A 23,726-nucleotide genomic window follows, 5' to 3' on the forward strand; every position below is an offset into this window, starting at 1 on the left:
GAGTGAGTCTGTGAAGCAGGGCCTCTTGGTCAGTTTCATCTGAATCTCCCTGATTGCCAGGGCTTTTGACATCTTTTCTCCTTGGTAATTTGCTGACTTTTCCGATAGGTTATTTGTATTTTTCATATGGACTTAGAGGAGTTCCTTATATATCCTGGAAGCCGGTTCTGTGTCCATTGCAAATGTTTTGCATTGCAATGTCATTCTCTTTTCGTTTTCTCTGTAGTTGAAATTTTATTGTAGTCAGACTTATCAGTGTGTCACGTTAGGTTTGCCATTTTAATGTGTTCTTTAGGAACCCTGCCCTATCTCATAATCATAGAACTGCTCCCATGCAGTTTTGCTTTGTTTCGTTTTCCCAAAGTTTTAAAGTTTGCTCTCTGCACTTAGGTCTTTTGAAATATTCCAATTTTTAAAATTGTGGCAAAATACACATAACATAAAATTTACCATCTTCATCATTTTTAAGCATGTAATTCATGGTATTAGACGTATTTATAATGTCACGCGGCTGCCACCTCCACCCATCTCCAAAGCTCTTCGTCTTGCAGATATGAAGCTCTGTACCCGTTAAACCCCCCCATCTCTCCCTCCCCTCAGACCCCGACAGCCACCATTCTGCTTCCCATCTCCGTGGTTCTGGCAACTCTCAGCACCTCATAGAAGCGGAACCCGGCAGTACTTGTCTTTTTGTGACTGGCTCATTCACTCAGCACAGCGTCTTCAAGGCTCAGCCACATTGCCCGGTGTAATAGTTTCTCCTGCCTCTTAAAGGCTGAGTAATATTCTACTGCATGTAAACACATAGTCTGCGTCTCCATTCATCCACTGATGGACACCTGGGTTCCTTCCACGTTTTAATGCTTCTGAATAATGCTGCTGTGAATCTGGGTGTAAGGAATATCTCTTTGAGACCCTGTTTCAGTCCTTTTGAATATATACCCAAGAGTGGAATTGCTGGATCATATGGTAATTTTACGTTCAACTGTCAGAGGAATCACCATTCAGTTTCCCACAGTGGCTGTGCCACCTTACGTGCCCATCAGCAGTGCGCAAGGACTCCAGTTTCTTCACATCCTCTCCGACACTGTTATTTTCCGTTTTTCTTTTGTGTTTTGAAAGTGGTCATCCTAATGGGTGTGACTGGCATCTTATTGTAGTTTTGATTTGCGTTTCCCTAATAATTAGTGATGTTGAGTACCTTTTCATGTGCTTAATGGCTTCATGTGCTTAATCTGTATGTCTTTTTTGGAGAAATATTCCTTCAAGTCCTTTGCCTATTTTTAAACTGAGTCTTTGTTGTTGTTGAGTTGTGGTAGTTCGTTATATATTCTGGATATTGACTCCTTGCTGGGTGTGTGATTTGTGAATATTTTCTCCCATTCTGTAGCCTTTCTATTTACTCTCTTGATAGTGTCCTTTGATGTACAAAAATTTTATATTTTGATGAAGTCCAATTTTTGTATTTTTTTCTTTTATTGCTCATGCTTTTGATATCATTTCCAAGAAATCCTTGCCAAGCCCAATGTCATGAAGATTTTCTCCTGTATTTTCTTCTAAGAGTTTTATAGTTTAAGGTCTTACATTTAGATCTTTGATCCATTTTGAGTTGCTTCTTGTATTGTATATTGTATAAGGGTTCAGCTTCATTTTTTTGCATATCAGTGTCCAGCTTTTCCAGCGAAGTTTGGTGAGCAGACTCTCTCCCCCGTTGAATGGCCTTGGCACTCTTGTTGAAATCAGCTGACTGTGTATGTGAAGATTTGTTTCGAGGGTATTAGTCTACTGCTCTGGCTATTCAGGATCCCTTGAAATTCCACGTGAGTTCTAGGATGAGTTTTTTTATTTCTGCAAAAAATGTCATCGGAAATTTGATAGGGATTGCACTGAATCTGTAGGTTGCTTTTGGTAGTATTGATGTCTTAAAAATATTGTTTTCCAATTCATGGACATGGAATGTCTTTCTGTATGTTTTGTGTTCTTTAATTTCCTTCAGCAGTGTTTTGCAGTTTTCAGTGTACAAATCTTTCATCTTTTTAGTTAATTTTATTCTTAGGTATTTTATTCTTTTTGATGCTATTGTAAATGGACTTAATTTTTTTTCCTTTTTTGATTGTTCTTTGTAAATGTATAGAATATAGCTTATTTGTGTGTGTGTGTGTGTGTGTGTGTATTGACTTTATATCCTGAAACTTATTGCTGAGTTCATTAGTTCTGGTAATTTTTGGTGGATTTTCTATAAATTTAAGGTTTGCTACATGTAGGATCTGTTGAAATTTTTATTGGAATTGCACTGAATTTATAGATTAATTTGAGGAATGGTGTTGAATTGTCTCATCTATTGATATGGTTCATTGCTATTATCCCTTTTTTCTTCAAGAATGTTTTGTGGCTTTTATTATCAAGGTATCAAACTTATTTTATTGAGTTTATTCCTAGATACCTTATAGATTTTATTGCTATTATAAACAATATTTTACGACAGCTTTATTAAGGTATACTTCACATACCATAAAATTCACACTTTTAAAGTACACAATTCCGTGGTTTTCAGTGTAGTCATGGTGTTGTGCAACCCTCACCACTAATTTTAGAACATTTTCGTTACCCTAGAAAGGAGTCCCATACTCGTTAGAAAGAGCTTTTAAAAATTGCATTTTCTACTTGTCAGTGAAAACAGTTTATTTTTAAATATTTGTTTGGTATTCTATAACCTTGCTGAACTTTCTACTTAGTTCTAATAATTTTTCTGTACTGAGCGTGCTTTTGGATTTTCTACATAGAAATTGCATGATCTGTGAATAAGACAGCTTGTTTCCTCCTTTCTGATCTTTATATATTTTATTTCTTTCCTTGTCTTTTTGCCTTGGCTAGGACTGCCGTATGTTACAGACGGTGCACTTCTGTTAGCACGGATTTTAAGAGCAAAGGCACTAATGGTTTTTAGTAGATACCTACTGTCAGTTTAAGGAATATTCTAGTCCTAATTCTTTTCATCATGAGCGACATCGAAACTTTATCAAATAATTTTTCTGAAATTTTTGACATTATTATGCAGTTTTTATTTTGGTTTCTAACGCGGTGGATTAGATCAATACTTGCTCTGCTACTGCACTGCCGCCACGTCCCTGTGACAGCCCAACTGACCATTATGTGCTCTCAGAATATGTACCTTTGAATTTGATTTACTCTAATATTTTGTTTAAGATTTGTGTTTATAATTGAGATGTGTGTAACCTTTTCCTGTCCTTTTCCAGTCTTGATGTCAAGACTGCCCCATCATAAAATGAGTTGTGAGTTTTTCTTACATATTTTATTCTCTGAAATAGTTTGTGTAACATAGAATTATCTGTGAATGTTCGTAGAACACACTTGTAATATTGACTGGGTCTGCCATTCTGGCAGAGAAAACCTGAATCCAAATTCTGTCTTGCAAATGATTTTGGCAGAAGTTCGAAGACACCCCCGAGACGCTGGCCGCCTGCCAGCGCACCTGCAGAGCCGTCTCTGTCTCCTTTCGAATGTGGGCAGACCTGTGGGCTTGACGAGAGGCCACCACGCCTGTGGGTAGTCTGTGAATCAGCTGACTCTGAGTTACCAAAAGGATGGGCCTTGTCAGGTGGTCCTTGTAAAGGAACCGGGCGCTTCCTAGAGTCAGAGATTTTAGAAGTGAGAGAGGGACGGCCGAGGGGCCTCTAGGAGCTAAGAGAAGCCCCCGTCTCACAGCAAGGCCACGGAACTCCATTCCTGCTGCGAGGAAATGGGCTTTGCAGACAACCTGAAGGGGCTGGAAAGCATCACTTTCCCTAGTTTAGCCTCCAGATGACCAAGCAGCTGGCTGTTTGTTACCTTGATCTCCACCTTTGAGACCCTAAGTAGGGAATTTAGCCACGATGTGCCCTGAATTCTGACCTGTAGAACTGTGAGCTAGTAAATGGCTGGTAAGTTTATATAGAGAAATGCAAATCAGAACTACAATGAGGTTTCACCCCATACCAGTCAGAATGGCCATCATTCAAAACTGCACAAATGGCAAATGCTGGAGGGGCTGTGGAGAAAAGGGAACCCTCCTTCACTGCTGGTGGGAATGCAGTTCGGTGCAGCCACTGTGGGAAAAGTATGAAGATGACTCAAAAGACCAAAAAATAGACTTACCATTGTATCTTAATTTTGATCCAAGTTACACCTCAAATTTTATTCCTACTTCCATGTATTAAGAGTAGGGGGCGACAGTCCTTTTTCACCAAGAGTCCATGATGCATTTTAAAGGTAGAGCCAACAGGAGTGTTAGTGATTTGCATGTGGAGTGTAAGAGCGAGAGGAGCCAGGGATGAAGCCTTGGTTTTGGCTTCGGTAACAGTTGACTAGTGCTGTTCACTGAGAGGGGTGAGTACTGGGAAAGGAGCAAGGCTGGGAGAAAGAACAAAAAGTTCTTTGGTCACCATGATGTACCAGCTCTGAACTTTAAAAGAGTACATGTTTTAACACTTATATTAAAGCTGAAAAAAGAATTCTTTAGTTTACTTATAATGTTTGATATACTTTTTTGCTATCCAAGTGGAGATATTTAAAAGTCAGTTGGATGGATATGTGAACCCAGAGTTCCAGACTTGAATTAAAGAGATAAATTAGAGAGTAATAAGCAAACAATGATATTTAAAACTTGAGTGGGTCGTACATGGTGTGAGCCCTAAGGCGTCCAATTTTTGAGTCTGGTAGAGGAGACAAAGCTGGCAAAGAAGGCCTGGAATGGACTCCCAGGATGTTAAGAGGAAAATGAGAAAGGTGATCAATGGGTGAGAGAAGAAACCATTTATAGAAGGAGACTTACCCATTGGAATTGGCAAGACGCTTGACACCACATTCCGGTGGGGAGGAGGCGGTGAGAACGTAGCTGGACAAAGCTTCAGAGAGGTGGCAAGGTAAGGCAGTGGGGAGACCAAGGAGTGATGCTCGCAAAGAGCTCTGGCCGAAGGGAGCAGAGAGGTGTGCTGGGTGCGGCAGATATGGGATTTTCTGTTCTGTGTTACCATGGGAGACATCAGGATAACGGAACTGAGTGTCATGCTCTTCCTGAGCCCTCCGAACCCTCTGTTCGCCTTCCCCACTCTGCATTCCCGTGTTCTCCTGTGGGGAGTGAGGAAAGGGACCTGTGGTACCTGCTCAGAGGTCCTTCAAGCCCCATTTTACTTACGCTTCACTATCACCACCTCTCATGAGGCAGCTTGGAGTGCAGCTGGGGTTCGCTGGGGCATGGCTCAGGCTTGGGCTCGATTGGAGGACAGGGGCCGGAGACCAAGCGTCCTCTTAGGGGTGATGCCTGGAGGGATGGTCGTGCTGGTAAAAGCCATCACTTTAATTACTGATCAGGACGTCTGAACTCAGTTCCTGCCCTCCCCTGCCTGGTACACCGCACGCCCTGTGCCAGCCCTGTGCTTGGACAGGCACAGAGGTGCCAGTGCTCTTGGAAGACAGGACATGGGTGGTAGGAGGGACGTGCCCTCTTCTCAGCTCGATGTGGAAGCCCTTATGTCCCCCGTTCTCTTTGTTCCTGCCAGGATCCTTGCCACAGCTGGCACTGACTTTGACCTGCGGACCCTGCGGGCTGTGCGTGTGCTGCGGCCCCTGAAGCTGGTGTCTGGGATCCCAAGTGAGTCTGCGAGAGCAGTCAGGCCTGGCCCCCCGGACGCTGACCTCCTCCCCACCCCAGTGTGGCCACAGCTGGGCCCTAACCAGTGGGCCCTTTGGCTTTGGTGGCTCTGAACTTGCTGCCCTTGACCCCGGGGAACCAGGTGTGAAGAAGGGAGGGGCCATCTTCTCCAGTCTCTCCCACCTCTGTGAAGCCCAGAGGGTACCTTGGCTTCCCTCCGCGGAAGCTTGTTCCTCCTCATGCCCACTGCTGTAGTTCCAGCTCTTTGGTTCTTTTTCTGAGTTAAAGGACAGATGACGACTGACTGAGGTGGTGGGGCAGGGTGCCAGGGAGAACATTCAGAGGCTGCAGGGAACCGCCGTCTTGGCTCCGGCCGGGCGGGGCTGCGGGGACCTGCAGCCGCGTTGACGTGCTCCGGGGCTGGGCTGCTCCAGAGGCCACGCGAGGGCGGGGGGTGCCCAGGGCTACCTTGTGAGCCGGTGACCGCGGGGTCCCCGTTCCCCCAGGCCAGCAGAAGTTCGGGTTCCCCTCAGGGCCCGGGTGGCAGGGCCCTGGGGCTGTGTCCCCTGAGCCCACTGCAGGGAAGACTGCCGGTTGGCGCTGTGCTCTGCCCCCAAGACGCTGCCAGGAAGGGGCTCAGGCCTGTAGCCCAGAGCTGGGGTGAGGCTGGAAGTGAGGGAAATGAGGTTCAGCCCCCTCTGCCCAGTTCCTCTGGCCTGGACACACTAATGCCTATGGTCAGTGGTAAAGTACTCCCAGGACCCCCTGCTCTCTGCTCCCGGGACCCCCTGCTCTCCCCTCCCAGGACCCCTGCTCTTCCCTCCTGGGACCCCCTGGTCTCCCCTCCCGGGACCCCAGCTCTCCCCTCCCAGGACCCCCTGCTCTCCCCTCCCAGGACCCCCGCTCTCCACTCCCGGGACTCCCGCTCTCCCATCCCGGGACCCCCAGCTCTCCCCTCCCGGGACCCCCGCGCTCCCCTCCCGGGACCCCCACTCTCCCCTCCCGGGACCCCCTGCTCTCCCCTCCCAGGCCCCTTTGCCCCTAGCTCCCAGGATTCCCTCATCTCTTCTCTCAAGACTCTGCTCTTGCTCCACCCTGAGCCCTCCATGGACTTGCAGGGCTCACCAGCCCACACTCCCCACTGGAGCTTCGTACTGACACCCCCCGCCCCACATTGCTTGTCCCCTACAATGGGACGCTACTCTGTCCACCTCCCCCAAGACCCTCTGTCCCCTGCCTCAAGGACTCTCATGCAAACACTCACTGTTCTGCCCTTCCCCCAGGCCTTCATGCTTCCTGGCCACTCCCTGCTTGGTCCCTACGCTGAGGGCCTCCAGCCGTGCCCTGGGTCCTTGCGAGCGCTCACCTCTCAGCACTGTGCCCAAGACCCTCGGCCGTGCCCACCCAGGCTCTTGCCATCTCCCCTCGTCCCCTGCCCCCACAGCCCCGCTGCCCACTCTGCCCTCTGACGGCCCTGCTTTGCCTTCGGCCCCAGGTCTGCAGGTGGTGCTCAAGTCCATCATGAAGGCCATGGTCCCGCTCCTGCAGATCGGGCTGCTCCTCTTCTTCGCCATCCTCATGTTCGCCATCATTGGCCTCGAGTTCTACATGGGCAAGTTCCACAAGGCCTGCTTCCCCAACAGCACAGGTGAGGCCAGCAGCACCCTCACTCACCCAGGACACACGCACGGCTCCAGCACGAGGGCCTTCTCGGTGCCAGACGAGTGAGGTGGACACAGACAGTGACCTGACAGATGTGGACATAAAACAAGTACAGACTGTAGTAACTTCTGGAAGGAAACAAGAAGAGTATTTAAGTAGAATAACTTAGGGGCCTGCTTCACAGAGAGTAGCCGGGGGGCCGCTGGCAAGGCTACAATTGGACAATGATGTCTGTGTGCCACCTGCCAGCAAGCGCCAGTCACAAGGAACAGTGGTGCGGAGGGGAGTCACGTGGGGTCGAGATCGTGGTGGGGCTCTGAGAGAGGTGGGAGGACACGGAGGGCTTGAGCGAGGAGTGGCATCATCTGGTTTTTCTGGCTGCCCTGGGGAGGCGGACGCTAACAGGGCTGATCTCGGTCCAGGAGGGATGGTGGCGGGGGCCAGGCTGTTTGGCGGTTGGAATAGGTCAAGTTCTGGGTAGGCTTTTGCAGCGGGGTCTGCTGGGCCAGCAGGGGTTTCTGGGCTGTTGTGTGTGGTGCGTAAGAGAAGAGTTAAGCCTGACACTAACATTCGTGGCTTGAGCTACAGACACATTAGAGGAGAAAACCTGTATACGATCATCTTAACTGATGCAGAAAAAGCTTTTATTAAAATTTAAGTCATTCATGATTTTGAAAACCTCTTACCAAACAGGAAATAGAGGGGAATGTCCTTAAATGCCCTAAAATTTCCTGCAAACATCATACTTTGTTGTAAGTCTTGAGAGCTTTCCCTCTAAAGTTAAGAGCGAAACAAAGGCACACATGGCCACGTCTGGTCCATGTGGCATCGGTGGTCGCGGCCGGTGCCACGAGGCAGGAAAAAGAAGAGAAACCCTGTCAAGAATATGAGAAGGGGAAATAAAACTTGCCACTCACAGAGGACACAGCCGTCTCCAGACAGACAAGCAGTGATGTCCTAGTCTTCTTCCTCAGCGTCTATTAAGGTATTTGGAGAGAGGAATAAACTTGTGTGACCGGTTTTGCCTTGAATCCTGGGATATTTGTTTTCCATCCCGGCAACTCCTCAGAATTCCTCCTACACCGATAGGAGGAATTTCCATGTGTCGTGGCACATTTTCTAAAATATCTTTCCTACCTTTCTGTTAGGACTCTGGCAGCGAGGGGGTGAGCGTGTGCCACCCGCCCCCCTGTTCCAGGGTTAGCTCTGGTTGTCTGCTGGCTCTTCAGTGTCTCTCTGTGGCCCCTGGCTGCCGGCTAGACCGCGGGCCAGAGGAGCGCGTGCGCTTTGTCGGGGCCAGTGCGGTGAGGCAGGGCCCTGAGGCCCAGCCATGCTCTGGGCCTGTGTCGGTGGGCTCTGGTCGACCTGCCTGCTGAGCGCCAGGACCACAATGCTGAGTCCAGCTTGGTTCTGGTTCCAAAGTGACGGGCAGGTTTGCAAGTCAGGAGACTCTTGGTGAAGGTTTGGCCTCGAGGGGAAGAGTCAGGGTGGGAACAGCAAGACGAATTGGAGATTAGGAGCTTGCTGTTTACTTTAAGGTGGACGAGTCCTGAGCATGTTGAAAGAATGGTGGGCAGGTTCTGGTGTGGAAGGAGAGGTTGACCAGTCGTTCCTGAGAGGCTCAGTCTGAGGGGCGGTGGAGGCAGACTGCAGGCAAGAAGGAGCTGGTGCAGGCGCCGGACGGAGGGCAGGAAGAGGAGGGAGGGTCTCCCCTGGTGCCTAATTCCTGCCCCGAGATGAGCCCCAGCAGGGGTGGAGAACTGGGTGCTTCTGAGCTCAGAGCCTGTGCTCCGTTCTCCCCTCCAGATGCAGAGCCAGTGGGCGACTTCCCCTGTGGCAAGGAGGCCCCAGCCCGGCTGTGTGAGGGCGACACTGAGTGCCGGGAGTACTGGCCGGGGCCCAACTTTGGCATCACCAACTTTGACAACATCCTGTTTGCCGTCTTGACGGTGTTCCAGTGCATCACCATGGAGGGCTGGACCGACATCCTCTACAACGTGAGTCGCGTCCTGGCCCTCGAGCCCCTGGGGTCCCCCTTGGGGCGGTGCTTCTGCCCAGCCCCAGGCTCCCTCCTCCACCCTAGGACGGAATACAGACTGCCTTCAGATGACTCCTCCAAGGGGCCCACTGTTGCCGGTCAGCTAGGCCCTGTGGTCTCCAGGACAGCTTCTCTTAGAAAGTGGAGCTGGGGGCCTGGTGGTGGCAATGAGAACAGAAAATTCCAGGGAGAAGCTCCTACTTCTGCTGGTGAGGATGCCGTGCTCCGAGCCAGCCCTGCACGAGGGGCTCAGTCTCTGCATGTAGACCCCAGTGTGCAGGCGATGAGACCGAGGCGCGGAGAAGGTCCTAAGGCCGGCAAGCGTCTGCCAGCGGAGCACGTGAGGAGCAGGGCCGAGGCTGAGGAAACTGCCCCGAAGACGCTGGGGTTCTCAGGGCGGGAACCGGCGTGCTGTGTGTTTGTTTCCTTCCCACTGGGTTGACCTGGTACTGTTCCCTCCCAGCTTCTCCTTCCTAGGATGCCAGCCGTCCCAGCGGCGCAGGGCCCCCGGGGTTTCCTGGTGACACAGCTCACTCTTACCTCCCCTCCACCCGAGGCTCTTCTTGTGGACTCTGCCATCGACTCCTGGGCAGACCTCTGTCTCTTTTTCCTGTGACGACCCCTCACCCTGCAGAGCTCCCTTCTCCCCTCCACCCCAAGCCCTGTGAGCTGCCAGGGCACGAGGACAGTTAGATTAGTGGGAGGTGGAGACAGAAGGTGCAGAGGAGCCAGGGACTCGGGAGGTCTGGCTGGAAGGTGCGACTGGTGGGTGGCTGTGTTCTGTGGAGCCGGAGGTGTGTTCTGCTCGGGGACAGCGCGGGGAGGGGGCTAGGGCACGAGGTACTTCCCTCTGAACCTGTCCCTTGTGCACTGAGGGCGGGGCTTGGGCCACCAGCCCCTGGAGCCTCACCCCCCCAACCTGCCTCCAGCAGCCTTGTGCTTCTGGCACGAAGGCTGAACAGGAGGAAAGGGACAGACTGGGACCCTCTGCTCTGTGCCTCCTCCATGGGTTCACGGAGACCCGGCGGATCCCAGGGCCAGGCGTCCAGCAGGTCTGGGGAAGTGCTGGCTGAGCAGGCAGGTGGCAGATGAGGAGTTAAGGAAAACTGGCCAAGGTTCCCCGAGCCAGGTCCCTCCTTGGAGTGGGAGTCGTGTCTGATGACAGGCGCCGTTTGATCGAGGTACAGAGGAACAGGGACAAAGGCGGTGATGAAGAGCTTGGCTGTTCCTCCCTGACAGCCGATCCAGGAACAATTTCCACAAAGACGAACCCTAAAAATAGCTCTGAGCTGGCCACATCCCTGCCAGCCCTGCCGAAACAAGGGCTGCATGAGCAGGTGTCTACAGCCCTCCGTGCCCAGCGGGCTCGGGCAGTGCGGTCTGTGCCTCCCAGGCGCGGGGCGGGCAGGAACCAGGCCCCGGGCAAGGGGCACTGGTCAGGGCGGGCCCAGAGCCTTTGCCCAGCATGTATTTCTACGGGCCCCTGGGTGCCGGGCTCTTTGAGACACTGTGTGCCTGGTGGTGGCAGGAGGCCTTGGATAAGTAAGGCCCGATGACAGCACCTGCCGTGAAGACGGTGAGGGAGGCTGAGGGCAGAGGGTGACAGGTCGGGGTCACTGGGAAGGCAAGGCCTGGGGGGTCTGGAAGCCAGACAGACGCTGAGGGGCCGGGCTTCGGGGTGCAGTGCTGGGTGTGAGCTGGGGACAGGACCCAGAGCCGGGGCCCAGAACTATCCGAGAGGATTTGGGAAGGAGGTTCTTTGGAGGGAGAGCCTGCCCTCCCCTCCAACCCAGTGCGAGGGACGTTCATAGTTCCCCCAGACGTACGCTTCTTGGGTGAGGCCCCCGCGGCTGTGCCTGGGACTTTGGGGGCAGGAGCTACGGTGGGCAGAGGGAGAGAGGGCACACTCAACACCTCCTGTGGACCCACTGTAGCGGGGAGAGTTGGGAGGAGTGGGGGGCCTCTCAACAGAGGCTGACTGCTGGAACACTGATGGAGGGGGTGCCAGGTCCTCCAGCTGGAGGAGCGGTGGCTGGTCGTGAAGTCAGATGGGTCCTGCAGGAACCCACAGAGGAGCCTCGTGGGAGACGGGTCAGCAGTAAATTCCTGCCAGGCCTGGAGACATGGGATTATCTCTGGACAGCGAGCGGCGCCGTGCAGGGAAGAGCTCGCTGTACCCCCCTCCCCGCCGCCCCCCAGCTGCTTTGAGTGTGGGGAGGTCAGCCGCCCACAGCAGGCTGCGGAGGGAGGAACAATGCGTGGAGGGGCAAAGGGGGCCACGCCTTCCTCTCCCGTTGAGAGCGGCCAGCTGTGCCCGGCAGCCACAGAGAGTGGCTGTTCTCAGTGGGAAGCACGTCCAGCAGATTTATTGCCAGCTGGGACCAGACACTAAATTATGAATTGTGAATGTGTTTTCTACTTGACGTGACTGCAGAGCTTTGCGTTACCCAGAGTTATTAGAAAAGTCACGGGACTTGTCGAACCTTCTTCCCAGGGTGTGACTACGTTCAGAGGGACAGTAGGAGGTAAGTGTTGCTGGCTTATGATCGTATCCATGTGACTTTGCACATGTTCACTGTGCAGGTTTCACAAAGGTGTGAGGAAGGGGTGCTCAGGTACATAGGTGCAAAGCCTCTATTTTGACATTCGTGCCGACATGGTTTGCTCCCTGGTTGGATGTGATGTTTAATATCAAAGAAAGAGGAATCTGAGACAGCAGGACTCGAGCCACTGGGGCAGGTGGTGCCTGTTGCTGAGAAGGGAGAGCGGAGAGCGGGCATGATTCTCTGGAGATTCATGCAGCTTGCTGTGTGTGTCAGTGGTTTCTTCCTTTTATGGCCGAGCGGTCTTCCAGGTGCAGGTGGATGCAGGGTTTAGCATTCACCTGGTAAAGGACATCTGGGTTGTCTCCGGCTTGGGAGATTATGAATAGAGTTGCTCTGCACGTTTGTGCGGATGTAAGTCTTCATTCCTCTGGGTTAAATGCGCGAAGGTACAGCTTCTCGGTTGTACAGTAGTTGCATGCGTAGGTTTTAAAGAAGCCAGAGCCTTCCCAGAGGCCTGTGTTCTCGTACAGCCCCACCAGCAGTGGTGAACACGCTAGCTCTTCTTCGCCCTTGCGAAGAAGGTTTTGGTGTTTCTCACTTGAGCCATTCCGGGTGTCTGCAGAGATACATCGCTGTGGTTTGAGCTTGCACCTCCCAGTGGCTATGCGGTTAGGCACCCTTTCACACTTACTTGCCGTTTGTGTATCTTCTTCAGTGAGCTTCGTATCTTTCCCTCAGCTCCGGACTGTTCTTGGACGTAGAATCTGTATGCGTTCTAGACACTAGTTCTTTGTCAGGTATGTGGTTTGCAAGTACTTCCTCCTCATCAGCGGCCTTTTCATGGTCTTCACCTACTCTTTCACAGAACAAGCACTTTTAAATTTGATTGAGTCCAGTTTATCAATTTTTCCTTCTGTGGGCTGGGCTTCTGGTGTCAAATCTAAGAACTCTTTGCCTAATCCTACATCTTGAAGATTATCTCCTGTTTTTTTCTCCGAAAGCGTTATTATTTTACGTGTAAGTCTGTTACCCATCTTGAGTTAATTTTTGTGTGAAGTGTGACGTTTAGGTCAGGGTTCTCTCTCTCTCTCCCTCCCTTTTTCTCTCCCTCCGTCTTTCACTCTTTCTTTGGCCTTTGGACGTCCAGTTGCTCCAGCAGCACTTGCCGAAAGGGCTGTAGCTCCCCTGTTGAATTGCTTTGCACCTGTGCCAAAAACCAGTTGGGCATCTTTGTGTGGGTCTCTGTCTGTTCCGGTGACCTGTGTGTCTGTCCCCCTGCCACTACCACACAACCCTCATTAATGTAGCTGTGTCATAAGTGAGGTCGGCCGATTCCTCCCATTTCATTCAGTTTGGGAGAATTGGCATCTTTATGGTGTTGGGTCTACCAATCCATGAACATGGTGTATCTCTCCGTTTATGTAGATTGTCTTTGATTTCTTTAATCAGCACTTTACAGTTTCCAGCATACGAGCCCTGCATATGTTTTGTTAGATTGTAAATGGTATTGTATTTTTAATTTTGGTGTCTGTATTTGCTAATGTGTAGAAATGCAACTGACTTTTGTGTGTTGATCTTATATCCTATAACCTTGCTCAACTCACTTATTCATTATAGGAGACATTTTGGAGATTCCTTGGGATTTCCTGTGTAGACAAGCATGTCATCTGCAAACAGAAATCTCTTTGTCTTTGATCTATATGCCTTTTGCTTCCTGGTTTTTGCCTTATTTCACTGGCTGAAACTTCCAGCATCATGTTAATTAATTAAGAGTGGTGAGAGCAGACGTACTTTCCATGCTCCCAATCGTAGGAGAAACACATTCAGTTTTCACTATTAGAGTGTAATGTTAGCTGTCAGTTTTTTGTAGATGCTGCTTATCATGTTGAATCAGTTCCCCTATACCTACTTTTCTGAGACTTTTTATAGGTATTGGATTTTGTAGAATAATTTTTCTGCATTGATATGAGTTTTTTTGTCCTTTAACCTGTTAATATGGTGGGTTACACTGACTGGCTTGAATGTTGAACTAGCCTTGCCTTTCTGGAATAAACCGCACATCATCATGGTATACAATTCTTTTATATATTGCTTAATTCTGCTTTCTAATATTTTATCAGAGATTCCTGTGTCTATATTCATGAGGGCTTTTGAGCATAATTCTCTCTCTCTCTCTTTTTTTTTTGTGCTGTCTTTGGTTTTGTTATCAGGTTAATACAAGCTTTATAAAATGAATTGGGAAGTAGTTTTTCCTATTTTTCTAGAAAAGATTGTGTATAAACAGTGTTAATTTTTTTTAAATGTTTGGTAGAATTCTACAATCTAGGTCTAGAGATTACTTTTGTGGATTTTTTTTCCCAAATAACACTTTTATTGGAATATAATTCACATAACATGAAATTTACTACATTAAAGTGGTGAATGGTTCAGTGGTTTTTGTATGTTCACAGGGTTGTGCAACCAGGGTTTATTTCTACATTATCAATTCTATTTCACTGATCAATGTCTAAGCTTTTTTGGAGGGAGGTTTTAAAAATCACAGTTTCACTTTTCTTACTAAGTACTGGACTGTTTACCTGTTTCATATTGGGCGAGTCGTGGTAGTTTGTGTCTTTGGAGAAATTGATCCAATTGTCAAATGTATAGAGAGTTTTTAGTAATATCCCCTCGTTATCCTTTTGATGTTCGCTGGGCCTGTAGTGATGTCCCCTGTTTCATGACTGATTGGGCAGGGCCCATTGCATTATGGAGGGCAGTGTTTCACTTTATCAGTCAAAATGTTAATTTCATCCAAAATCACACTTGCAGAAACACCCAGAGTAATGTTTGACTAAGTATCTGGGCACCCTGTGTCCCAGTCCGGTTGACATAAGATTAACCATCACAGCATCCATCCGACTGTCTTTGTGAATTCAGTCTGTGTTCTCCCTGAACGCACACGTAACGAATGTGTCACCTGAACACTGGACATTCCTGGTCTTGTGTCATGGGACCTGGGTGCCATTGAAACGCCCTCTTCAGCTGGCTTGCTCTGAGCATTCTGCTGGGGGGCGGGGGTTGCTGCCTTGCTACTGCAGGGGGGCGTAGAAGTCCTGCTTCCCCATCAGGCCTCTGTTGACACACTGTGGGGGCTTTTCCTTACTGCTGCGTGGGGTGGTAGTTCTGGCTCCCGCTGTGCCTCTAGGATACTCCCGTGGCTGGGAGGGTTAGGAGCGTGGCCTTGTTCCTGCTGCCCACATGGTCTCTGCACACTGTGTGGGGTGGGCTGTGTGGCCCCATGCTTGCTGGGTGGTGGTGAAAGTCTGATTTCCCCAGGCCCCTCAGAGGGGAGGGGCTGGTGCGGCTCATTCCTGTCACGTGGGGTGGAAGTGCAGGCTGCCCTCGTGGCCCCCACTGACGCCACAGAGGTGGGGCCGGATGGTGGCCTCGCTAAGCACCTGTCGGGGGGGACGCCCCGCCTCCCTCTTGTCCTCTGCCCGCGCCGCGGAGTGGGGCTGTGGGAGGTTGGTTGCCTTGTTGCTGTCTTGGGAGGGTGGGCTTCTGGGCTCCTTCCTGGGTCTTTGCTGGCAGGGGTGGAGGTGGTACCACAGAGTTTTCTGCCGCGTTTGGCTGGAGTGGTGCAGTTATTGTCTGTCTTGCTCGGCCGCCCCTTCCTGGCCCTTGGTTAGAGGGGGAGAACTGCCCTTTGCTGGTGCATTTTTGTGTGTCTGCTGGCATTTTGGGTTGCAGGCTTTTCCAGCCCCAGGTCTGTGAAGTATGAGCAAAGACAAAACGAAAACCCAGGGAACTACGATGGGTCCAGAGGTCCCAGCTGGTTTGCTCTCCCTTCTCCACCTTTTGGAGTCTTCTGTGAAACATGCATTTATTTGCTCTAGACGTGACGTCCAGGGTATTGATTGTCCTCAGTGGGAGAAGCAGGGAACGGTCTGTCTGCTCCGTCTTCCCAGAAGTGCAAGTCCTTGTTTGTTTCGCTTTGTTTGTTTTTAAAGGTGACAGAGTGGTTTGGCTACTGACGGGGGCGCTGCATTAGAGGCGGAGTTGCAGCAGCGAACCCTCAAGTAGGTGAGGGTTGCTGAGACGGCAGCAGCAGCACCTCTCCTTTTCCCGGACAGAGGAGGCTTTGGAGGGTGGTCAGCATAGCCCATAGGTCAGCGTCAGAGTTGCATGTGGGTCTGGCAGAGGTGGGGTCAGGGAACATGGACAGCACTTAGAGTGAGGAGTCTGAATGTCTGCGCTGGGTCAAGGCCCAGGGGCCTTGGCGGCCGGCCTGGAACCAATGTCCAGGAATCGGAAGCCACAAGCGGCAAGCAGTTCAGGGGACCCAGGACCTCCGGGGACAGAGTCTGCAAACCCTGCCCGGCCCAGCAGACGCTGGAGGGCAGGAATCCCCACAGCAGTGCCTGGAGATCAGCCCCAGCCTCAGGCAGTGCCCGACTCTCCACCTGCCTCTGTCCTGAGCAGGGCCCCGGCCTCAGCTTGTGAGCTGCCTCTGGAAGGAGGAGGGAAGGGCCAGGTGGTCGCTCCCACGGTGCCCACCGTCTCGGCCCACTTCCAGAACTAGACTTGTGCCGGGGGAGAGGCTCTCCGCCCCTCTCAGCCAGGTCCACGGGGACTCCTAAGAACAAAACAATGGAAGTGAATTGGGCTCAGAGGGACTCACCCTTTTGTGGGCTGTGCTCTCAAAGTCTAAAGGTCTGGAGGAGACGGCCCCTTTGCGCTCGGGCCTCCGGAGCACCCTGTGGTGCTGGGCTCTGTCTTAGGCCCGGCAGGTGGCGACAGCCATTCCCGGGGGACTTGTGGGCCTGCTGCTGCTCTGGGGGAAACGTGGCACGGGACTCGCTGCCTCTGAGCTGCGGAAGCTGCCGGAGACCGAAGGCAGGCTTGGGCTAGGGTGGGTGGGCTTCACACAGGAGGGACGTCATTGGAGCCGCCTGGCAAGTCCAGCAGCCTGGGAAGTGGGGCAGGTGTCCCACGGGGGCCAGGCACGCAGCCCCCAGGGCACCCTGGGCTCCCTAGGACTCTGCCTTGTGTTTCCACGTGGCTGGGCAGCAGCCGGGGGTGCTCAGCTCCATGTCCCTTGGGGAGCCACAGTCCCAGAGAGAGCCGTGTGGGCCGGGGCAGGCAGGTCTGGGAGGGTCCTGCCTGTACCACCCCCGCTGCCCTGCCTGGACTCCCCCATGACTCCCCCGACTGGCCACTGCCAGGTGTCTGAGAAGGGGCTGGGCACTCGCGGCCGGGGCTGGGCCTGGCCCACCTGTCCTCACCTGCTCTTGCTTCCAGACCAACGACGCAGCCGGCAACACCTGGAACTGGCTTTACTTCATCCCCCTCATCATCATCGGCTCCTTCTTCATGCTCAACCTGGTGCTGGGCGTGCTCTCAGGGTAAGAGGCTGTGTGGGCTGTGTGCTGCCCTCCGTCTTCAGGCCAGGGGCACAGGTGATGGAGGGGGGCGGCACGTGAGGCTGGGGGAGGCGGGCCTGGCCTGGCCCGGTGGTCACTCGTGCCCTGCGTCCGGGGCGCTAGCCGGCCTTTCCTTTGTGCTGCCACTCTGCCCTCTCCCTCGCTGTCCCGGGCCTGGCCCCCTTGCCCCCGTGCCTCTAGCGCTTGGCCTTCACCCTGGCGCCTGGTGTCGGGGCCCGCTGTGGCACCGGGATTCACGGTGGGGTTTCTGAGCAGCTGAGGAGACCCGAGAGCCCTTCTGCTGCTGCACTGGAGAAGGGCTGGAGCGGCCCTGGGTCTGGCTGCGGCGACCACGCGCTCCGCCCAGCCCTGACTCTGGCTCACCCTCCTCTGGGCACGTCTCAGCTGACCTCCAGGAGAGGACAAGGGAGGGCCAGGGCCGGAGTCTCTCCTGGGGAAAGGCTTCCTGACCCTCACTGGGAGCGAGCTGTCGCACACCTGTGGGCGCACAGTGCCCCCCTGCCCTCCCTGGGCCCCTGCCCTCCCACAGGGCCGAGGAGGCTGTGCTGGGAAGGGGGTGGGGACGCCAGGCCTGCTTGCCTCCCCGCCCCGCTCGCTGTCAGATTCCCTGTGAGGCCGGAGGAGGATGTTTCCGCTCCTCCCTCCCCGAAGGTTCCCGCTCAGGCCCAGGGCTCCCGGAGTGGGCTGGTGGGGAGCCTGGTGGAGCCCAGGGCAGTTACCATATCGGCCTGGAAAGCAGCAGCCACAGAGGGGACAGTGGCTGGGGCCCCAGGGCTGTGTGCCCTGGCTCTGAAGCGAGTCCTTAGTCTCGGGCCTCTCCTGTAAGGGGTATGATTGCCACTAGCAGGTCTTCCCGAGGATGTCCACAGGGAGCAGGCGGGCCCACAGCCCGGGGACGCATGTAGAACCCTAGCTGGGGTGGGGCGGGTGGGGGTGTCGCACGGTCTGAGCTGGGATAGGGAAGCCGAGGGAGACTGGGGCCCAGAGAAGGCTCCTGCAGAAGGGGCATAGCAGCTGAGACCCAAAGGGGACCAGGAGTGAGCTTGGCGGAGGAGGGAGGAGGAGGGCCTTCCAAGTAGAGAATTGCTGGAGGGGAGGCCCAGGGGGTGAGCAGCCACAAGCTGTCGGGGGAGAGGGCGTGGGGCTGGTCGACAGCCAGGCTTGTGAGGAGTGTGGGCTGAGGACAATGCGGAGGGAAGGTGAGCGGGACACGGTGGGTCCTGCTCGTGGGCTGACTCTGGAGAACGTGAGAGAGGACGGGGGGGAGGGGCCCTGAACTCTGTTTCGCAGCCCTTCTCCCACCTGTGAGCACCCTGGCCTGGGGACAGGGTGGTACAGGATGATTTTCCTCATCAGTCTCGGCTGAGCCCTCCCTCCATATCCAGGTCCAGTCGAGGAACCCTGGGAGGTGGGAGATGGCGTGGGCCCCTCAGGCCAGCGGTCAGCACACAGCTGGTGGGTCCCAGGCTGGGGACGCTCCAAGGCAGCTGGTATTGGATGTGGCCACACAGCCTGGAGTGGGGAAAGCTCGCCCTGTGGGGCTTGGTCCAGCCACGGCCCTGCTACGTCTGCGTGAGCGCTGTGAGGTGGGGGGCCAGGCTGGAGCTGGTTCAGCCTCGTTCTTCACGCCCCAGGCTCTGACCTCCCAGCACCACAGAGGAGCAGAGTCAGGGGCTCCCTGTGGCCCCCCTGCCCAGGGAGAGCTGAGGCCTGGGGAGGGGAGCCCCACGGCCGGCCCCCATGTGAGAAGCGGCTGCCCGGCGGCCGGGCCTTGGTGGCTGCAGCGCCCTTCCGCTGAGGTTCTTAGACTGACTCTGCCAGTATTGTCCGCCCCTGCTGCCCAGGCCCTCCTACCCTCAGGCGTGGCCAAGGGGAGACCCCAAGGGACCCTGTGTTCTTGGAGATTCGGGGCTTGGGAGGGACGAGAGGTCTTGTCAGTGCCGGGGTTGCAGCAGCAGCTCAGGCCCTGGTGGACGCCGGTCGCAGGCCTGGGGTCTGTCCTGGTCAGAGCCAGGCTCTTCCTCTCACCGAGGCAGTGCAGCAGGAGTCAGGCTTGCCAGGCCCACTCCACCCAGCCCAGAATTGGCTTCTCCTGGAGGCTGGAAACAGGCGTAGCTTTTGCCGTGGGGGTGTGCCTGCCCGCCCTCTGGGGACCTGCATTGGGCCTGAGCTCGGGTGTTGGCGTGTGCGTGTGTGTGAACGGCTTCCTTCTGGCCTTGTGAGCCTGAACGCTTGGCTGGGAGGCTGGGGACGTGCTGCTGAGGGCTGAGGAGGGCAGAAGCTCTGTCTCCTGCTCCTCCGAGCCTCAAAGGTTTGACTCTAGAACGTTTTCCTATTGTCTCTGGCCTGCCCTGAGCCAGCCCTCTTCCCCTGTTCCTGTCTGTCCCTCCTCCCTCTATGGCTCTGGGTCTGAACCAGCAGAAGAGACAAAGTGGAAGTTCTCCTCTGGGGTTCTTGTCTCTGTAGCATCTCTGCTCAGAGGACAGGCCTGGCACTTGGAGGGTGCATGCCAGGCCCGCTCTAGGCAGAGGGGTGCGGGCTTGTCCTGGCCTCTGGAGCCCGTCTCTGGGCACTGAGGTGCACCAGGGCCTGAGCATGCAGGGGTCTGAGGCGGGAGGGTTCGCCTGGGCCCCTGAAGTGGTCAGGTGGGAAGAGGCCAGGGGGCAGGGGGAGCCACCTGGAGAGGCTGCCCGTGGCCTGCACGTCCTGTCCCAGCCTGGACAGTTTCCTGATTCCCCCGCCTCTGGGCCACACGCTGCCCCTGACCTGCTTCCTGTTCTGGCCCTGCATGTCACAGAGAGTTCGCCAAGGAGCGGGAGCGGGTGGAGAACCGCCGGGCCTTCCTGAAGCTTCGCCGGCAGCAGCAGATTGAACGGGAGCTGAACGGGTACCTGGAGTGGATCTTCAAGGCTGGTGAGGGCAGGGCCTGCGCAGCTCCTGGCTGGTCCTCTGCTGGTTCCTTCTCCCCAGGTTCCCTCTGGCTGCCAGCTGGGGTCCCCTGGCCCTGGGTGGCTGAGACCATCTCGGGGACAGAGCTGAGAGGTTCTGAGAAGGCTTCGTGGTGAAGAGGGGTCCTGCGTGGCTGAGCCAGGGGCCTGGCCCCAGACGGCCCAGCCTGGAGCTTGTTTCTACCGGAGCCCCTTCTGCGCCCCTGCCTTCCCTCCTGCAGCCCAGGCAGCGCCCTTTCCTCCGTGTGGAGCACCCGCTCCTGGGGCCTTCCCAGTGCTGAGCTCACCTGTGGGAGGGCTGGTCTCGGGAGGGTGTCTGGGAGGGGGAGCCAGCCGGGCCCTCTTCACAGGGCACCGTCTGCGGGACGCGTGGGGGTCAGTCTTGGTGGGGAAGGCTCGGCCGAGGGCCCCACTGGCTGCTGGAAGGCTGAGGGCTGAGGAGCCAGGCCTTGCAGGCAGAGGTGGCCTCCATCTGCCCGGTTCCTGGGGGTGCGTCCTGGCCAGGGGAGGGGACAGGAAGGCTCTGGCCTGAGGGTGTGTCTCACTCACAGAGGAAGTCATGCTGGCCGAGGAGGACAAGAACGCAGAGGAGAAGTCCCCGCTGGACGGTAGGTGACCGCTCTCAGCACTCGCCCAGCGCGCTTTCTTGGCCCAGGAGGCAGCGACGCGGGTGCACGTCTGCTCTGCCAGGCACGCGCGCACCCTTCACGTTAACACGGTCCTGGGCAGAGGTCGTTCTGGCTGCAGGCCCTGTAGTGGCAGCTGCACACCCTGGGGGAGCTGTGTGCCGTGGCCCAGAGTGGGTTCTGGTGGCAGTGGGCTTGGCGCGGGCGTCAGAGGAGCTGTGTGGTGCACACGGCGGCTGCCTGTGCCTGTGTGTGCTTTCGCGTGAGGATGTGGCAGTGAGATAGAGTCCTGGTCCTCGGCCCCGCTCAGCACGTTCCTCATGCTCAGGAGCCAGACGGGGCTGTTGGCTGCTGTACTGATGAGAGCACTTCTGGAAGCTTTAGAACTGCCGGTTTAAACCAAGCTGTACCGGCCCCGGGGCTCAGGGTGGCGCTGCCCCGGAGTGCTGTGGGAACGAGGCCGACATAACCTTGGTCAGCGGCTCCGGCCACCAGCATAGCCCAGGGCAGGGAGGCTGCTCTTTCTCCACACCCACTGCTCAGGACAGGGCCAGGCAGCGTGGCCATGCCCGCTGTGGTGGGCTGGGCGGGGTCAGGCCTGCTTGGGTCCCTCTGCAGCCTTCACCTGATCTCTCTGGTCTCACCTGGCCTTAGAGTGTGGACATGTCCTGGTCTCGGTGGCAGCCAGGCCTTCCCCACTGATGCCCCCACCCTCGAAGTCCCTCCCTTGTCCCTTTTGCTCTGAGGACCAAGAGGGACCCGTGGGAGCCCCCCTGCCCACTCCAGCATCGGCTCCGGGGTAGGAGATGGGCGACCAGGAAAGGCTGTCCCCTGGGTGGGGGATGGTGTCATGTACCGGCCCTGAGGCAGGCCAGCTGGGGACTCGAGCTCATGCCCACACCTCTTTGTTTAAAGCAGTGCTGAAGAGGGCGGCCACCAAGAAGAGCCGAAACGACCTGATCCACGCGGAGGAGGGGGAGGACCGGTTTGCAGACCTCTGTGCTGCAGGTGAGTCTCCCGGGTCCTCCTGGCTCTGCGGGGCCTGCGACTGTGTGTACAGTGTGCACCCTGCTCCCTCCTGTCACCAGACTTCCCAGCCCCTGGGGCCACCCTCCCCTGCGTCCCCACTGCCCACCCCAAGTGCCGCTCCCTCCGTGTGCAGGTGTCTTTCTGGGGCTGGCCCTGGCGGGGGGGGGGGCTGTGTGTACAGCCCCTGCAAGTCCCCTCCTGCTCGTTCGTGTCATACGCTTTGCTGGCTGCTCTTGGCTCTGTGGTCCCCCGACGTGGGTGTGGAGCCCCCAGGCACGTCCCAAGGCCGAGGGCCGTGTGTGTCACTGATGGTAGGGGCTGCCACCTCGCTTCTAAGCCCCGTGTGCCGTCCACGTTCCCGGGACCTGCCGCCTCCGAGGGCTTGGCTTCCTCTCCGACTTGTCAGATGGTGCAAGGGAAACCCGGGTCTTGTATCAGGCAGAGCCTTTTCGGTTGCCTTCCTCTCAGCCTGGTACCAAGAGTCTAGAACCAGAAGTTCCCAGGCCTTTCCCCGCCCAATGCCCTGTCATTGTGGCTCCGCGGCAAAAGGGACCTGGTGTGGGAGGGGCCGGCCCTGGGCAGTGACAGCGTTCACCACCGGTGCCAGTCAGGGCCAGCCAGGACCCCCTTGTCCCCCCGCCACGTGGGAGCGGGCTTGAGTCGGAAGAGCTCCTTCCCGTTACATTGTTAGTTCACAAGACAGAGCTCTCGAATGACAGCATCTGAGTGTTTACTTGTCTGTTTATCTATTTATTTATGCCTTCCCTCTGTGTCCCCAGTAAACCCACGTTAGTAGCTTGGGGTTTGTCCTCGTTTCCAGACATTCATCTCAGATACCACTCCTGCACGCACGTGTTCCAGACATGCTGTGGGGTCTGGGGTCTTTTCACGTTGCAGAGGTAATTTCATGCGAATTTTTCTCATCAGTGCCTTTGCAACCCCCTCTCATCAATTAGTCTGGTTCGAATTCGCTCTCGTAAGTGGCTGTGTGGCGTCTGTTGTCTGGGCTCACCGTCCTGTGTTCCGCTGCTCCTGTGCGCGGCCATGCGCCCACCCTCGGGCTGTTGCTGCCCCCCAAGTCCTCCACCACCGGTCCTCCCTCACCAGTGCTTTGTCTCTGTGAGAGGGCTCCAGGGAGCAGGGCTGCTGAGGGAGCGGTGTCTGCAGCTGTCAGGGATGCGCAGGGAGGCTGTGAGGTCACGCTCCCCAGCAGCACGGGAGACGTCTGCCTGTGTCCTGTAGATGGTGCGGCTGCTTTTGACTTTTGCCGGTTTGAGGGCAATTTGATGCTTTTAAAGTGATATTTTGTGGGGACTATAATTCTCATTTCACTCACTGCTAGTGATTTTGAGCCCCATTTTTTCTTTTTTATGGAGGCACTGGGGATTGAACCCAGGACCTCATGCATGTGAAGCATGTGCTCTACCACTGAGCTACACCCTCCCAACTCTCTTTTAATTTTTAAAAAATTAATTAATTTTTATTGACGTATAGTCAGTTTACAATGTTGCATCAATTTCAGGTGCACAGCATAATGTTTTAGTCACACATATACATATGTATATTCTTTTCCATATTCTTTTTCATTTTCATTATAGGTTATTACAGGATGTTGAATAGAGTTCCCTGTGCTGTACAGTAGGACCTTGTTGTTTATCTATTTTATATATAGTAGTTAGTATCTGCAAATCTCAAACTCCTAATTTATCCCTTTCCACCCTCTTTCCTCCCTGGTAACCATAAGTCTGTTTTCTATGTCTGTGAGTCTGTTTCTGTTTTGTAGATAAGTTCATTTGTGTCTTTT

General features: G+C 54.6%; 1 protein-coding gene and 1 non-coding gene across 3 annotated transcripts in view; one reads left to right on the top strand and one right to left on the bottom strand.

Annotated features, from left to right (window-relative positions):
• CACNA1B (calcium voltage-gated channel subunit alpha1 B) overlaps positions 1 to 23,726 on the top strand; it is a 171,072-nt gene that overhangs the window by 26,657 nt on the left and 120,689 nt on the right. For both annotated transcript variants that reach the window (XM_072960634.1, XM_072960635.1), the window contains exons 4-10: positions 5,559 to 5,650; positions 7,146 to 7,298; positions 9,119 to 9,309; positions 17,177 to 17,280; positions 20,117 to 20,232; positions 20,819 to 20,875; positions 21,812 to 21,901. In XM_072960634.1, coding sequence (XP_072816735.1) covers positions 5,559 to 5,650; positions 7,146 to 7,298; positions 9,119 to 9,309; positions 17,177 to 17,280; positions 20,117 to 20,232; positions 20,819 to 20,875; positions 21,812 to 21,901 — 803 coding nt within the window. The remainder of the gene's footprint in view (positions 1 to 5,558; positions 5,651 to 7,145; positions 7,299 to 9,118; positions 9,310 to 17,176; positions 17,281 to 20,116; positions 20,233 to 20,818; positions 20,876 to 21,811; positions 21,902 to 23,726) is intronic.
• TRNAV-CAC (transfer RNA valine (anticodon CAC)) lies at positions 23,294 to 23,366 on the bottom strand. The gene has a single exon. It is a non-coding gene; the product is annotated as a tRNA-Val (tRNA).

This window comes from Vicugna pacos, chromosome 4 (genome assembly GCF_048564905.1).
Source record: "Vicugna pacos chromosome 4, VicPac4, whole genome shotgun sequence".
Lineage (NCBI taxonomy): Eukaryota > Metazoa > Chordata > Mammalia > Artiodactyla > Camelidae > Vicugna > Vicugna pacos.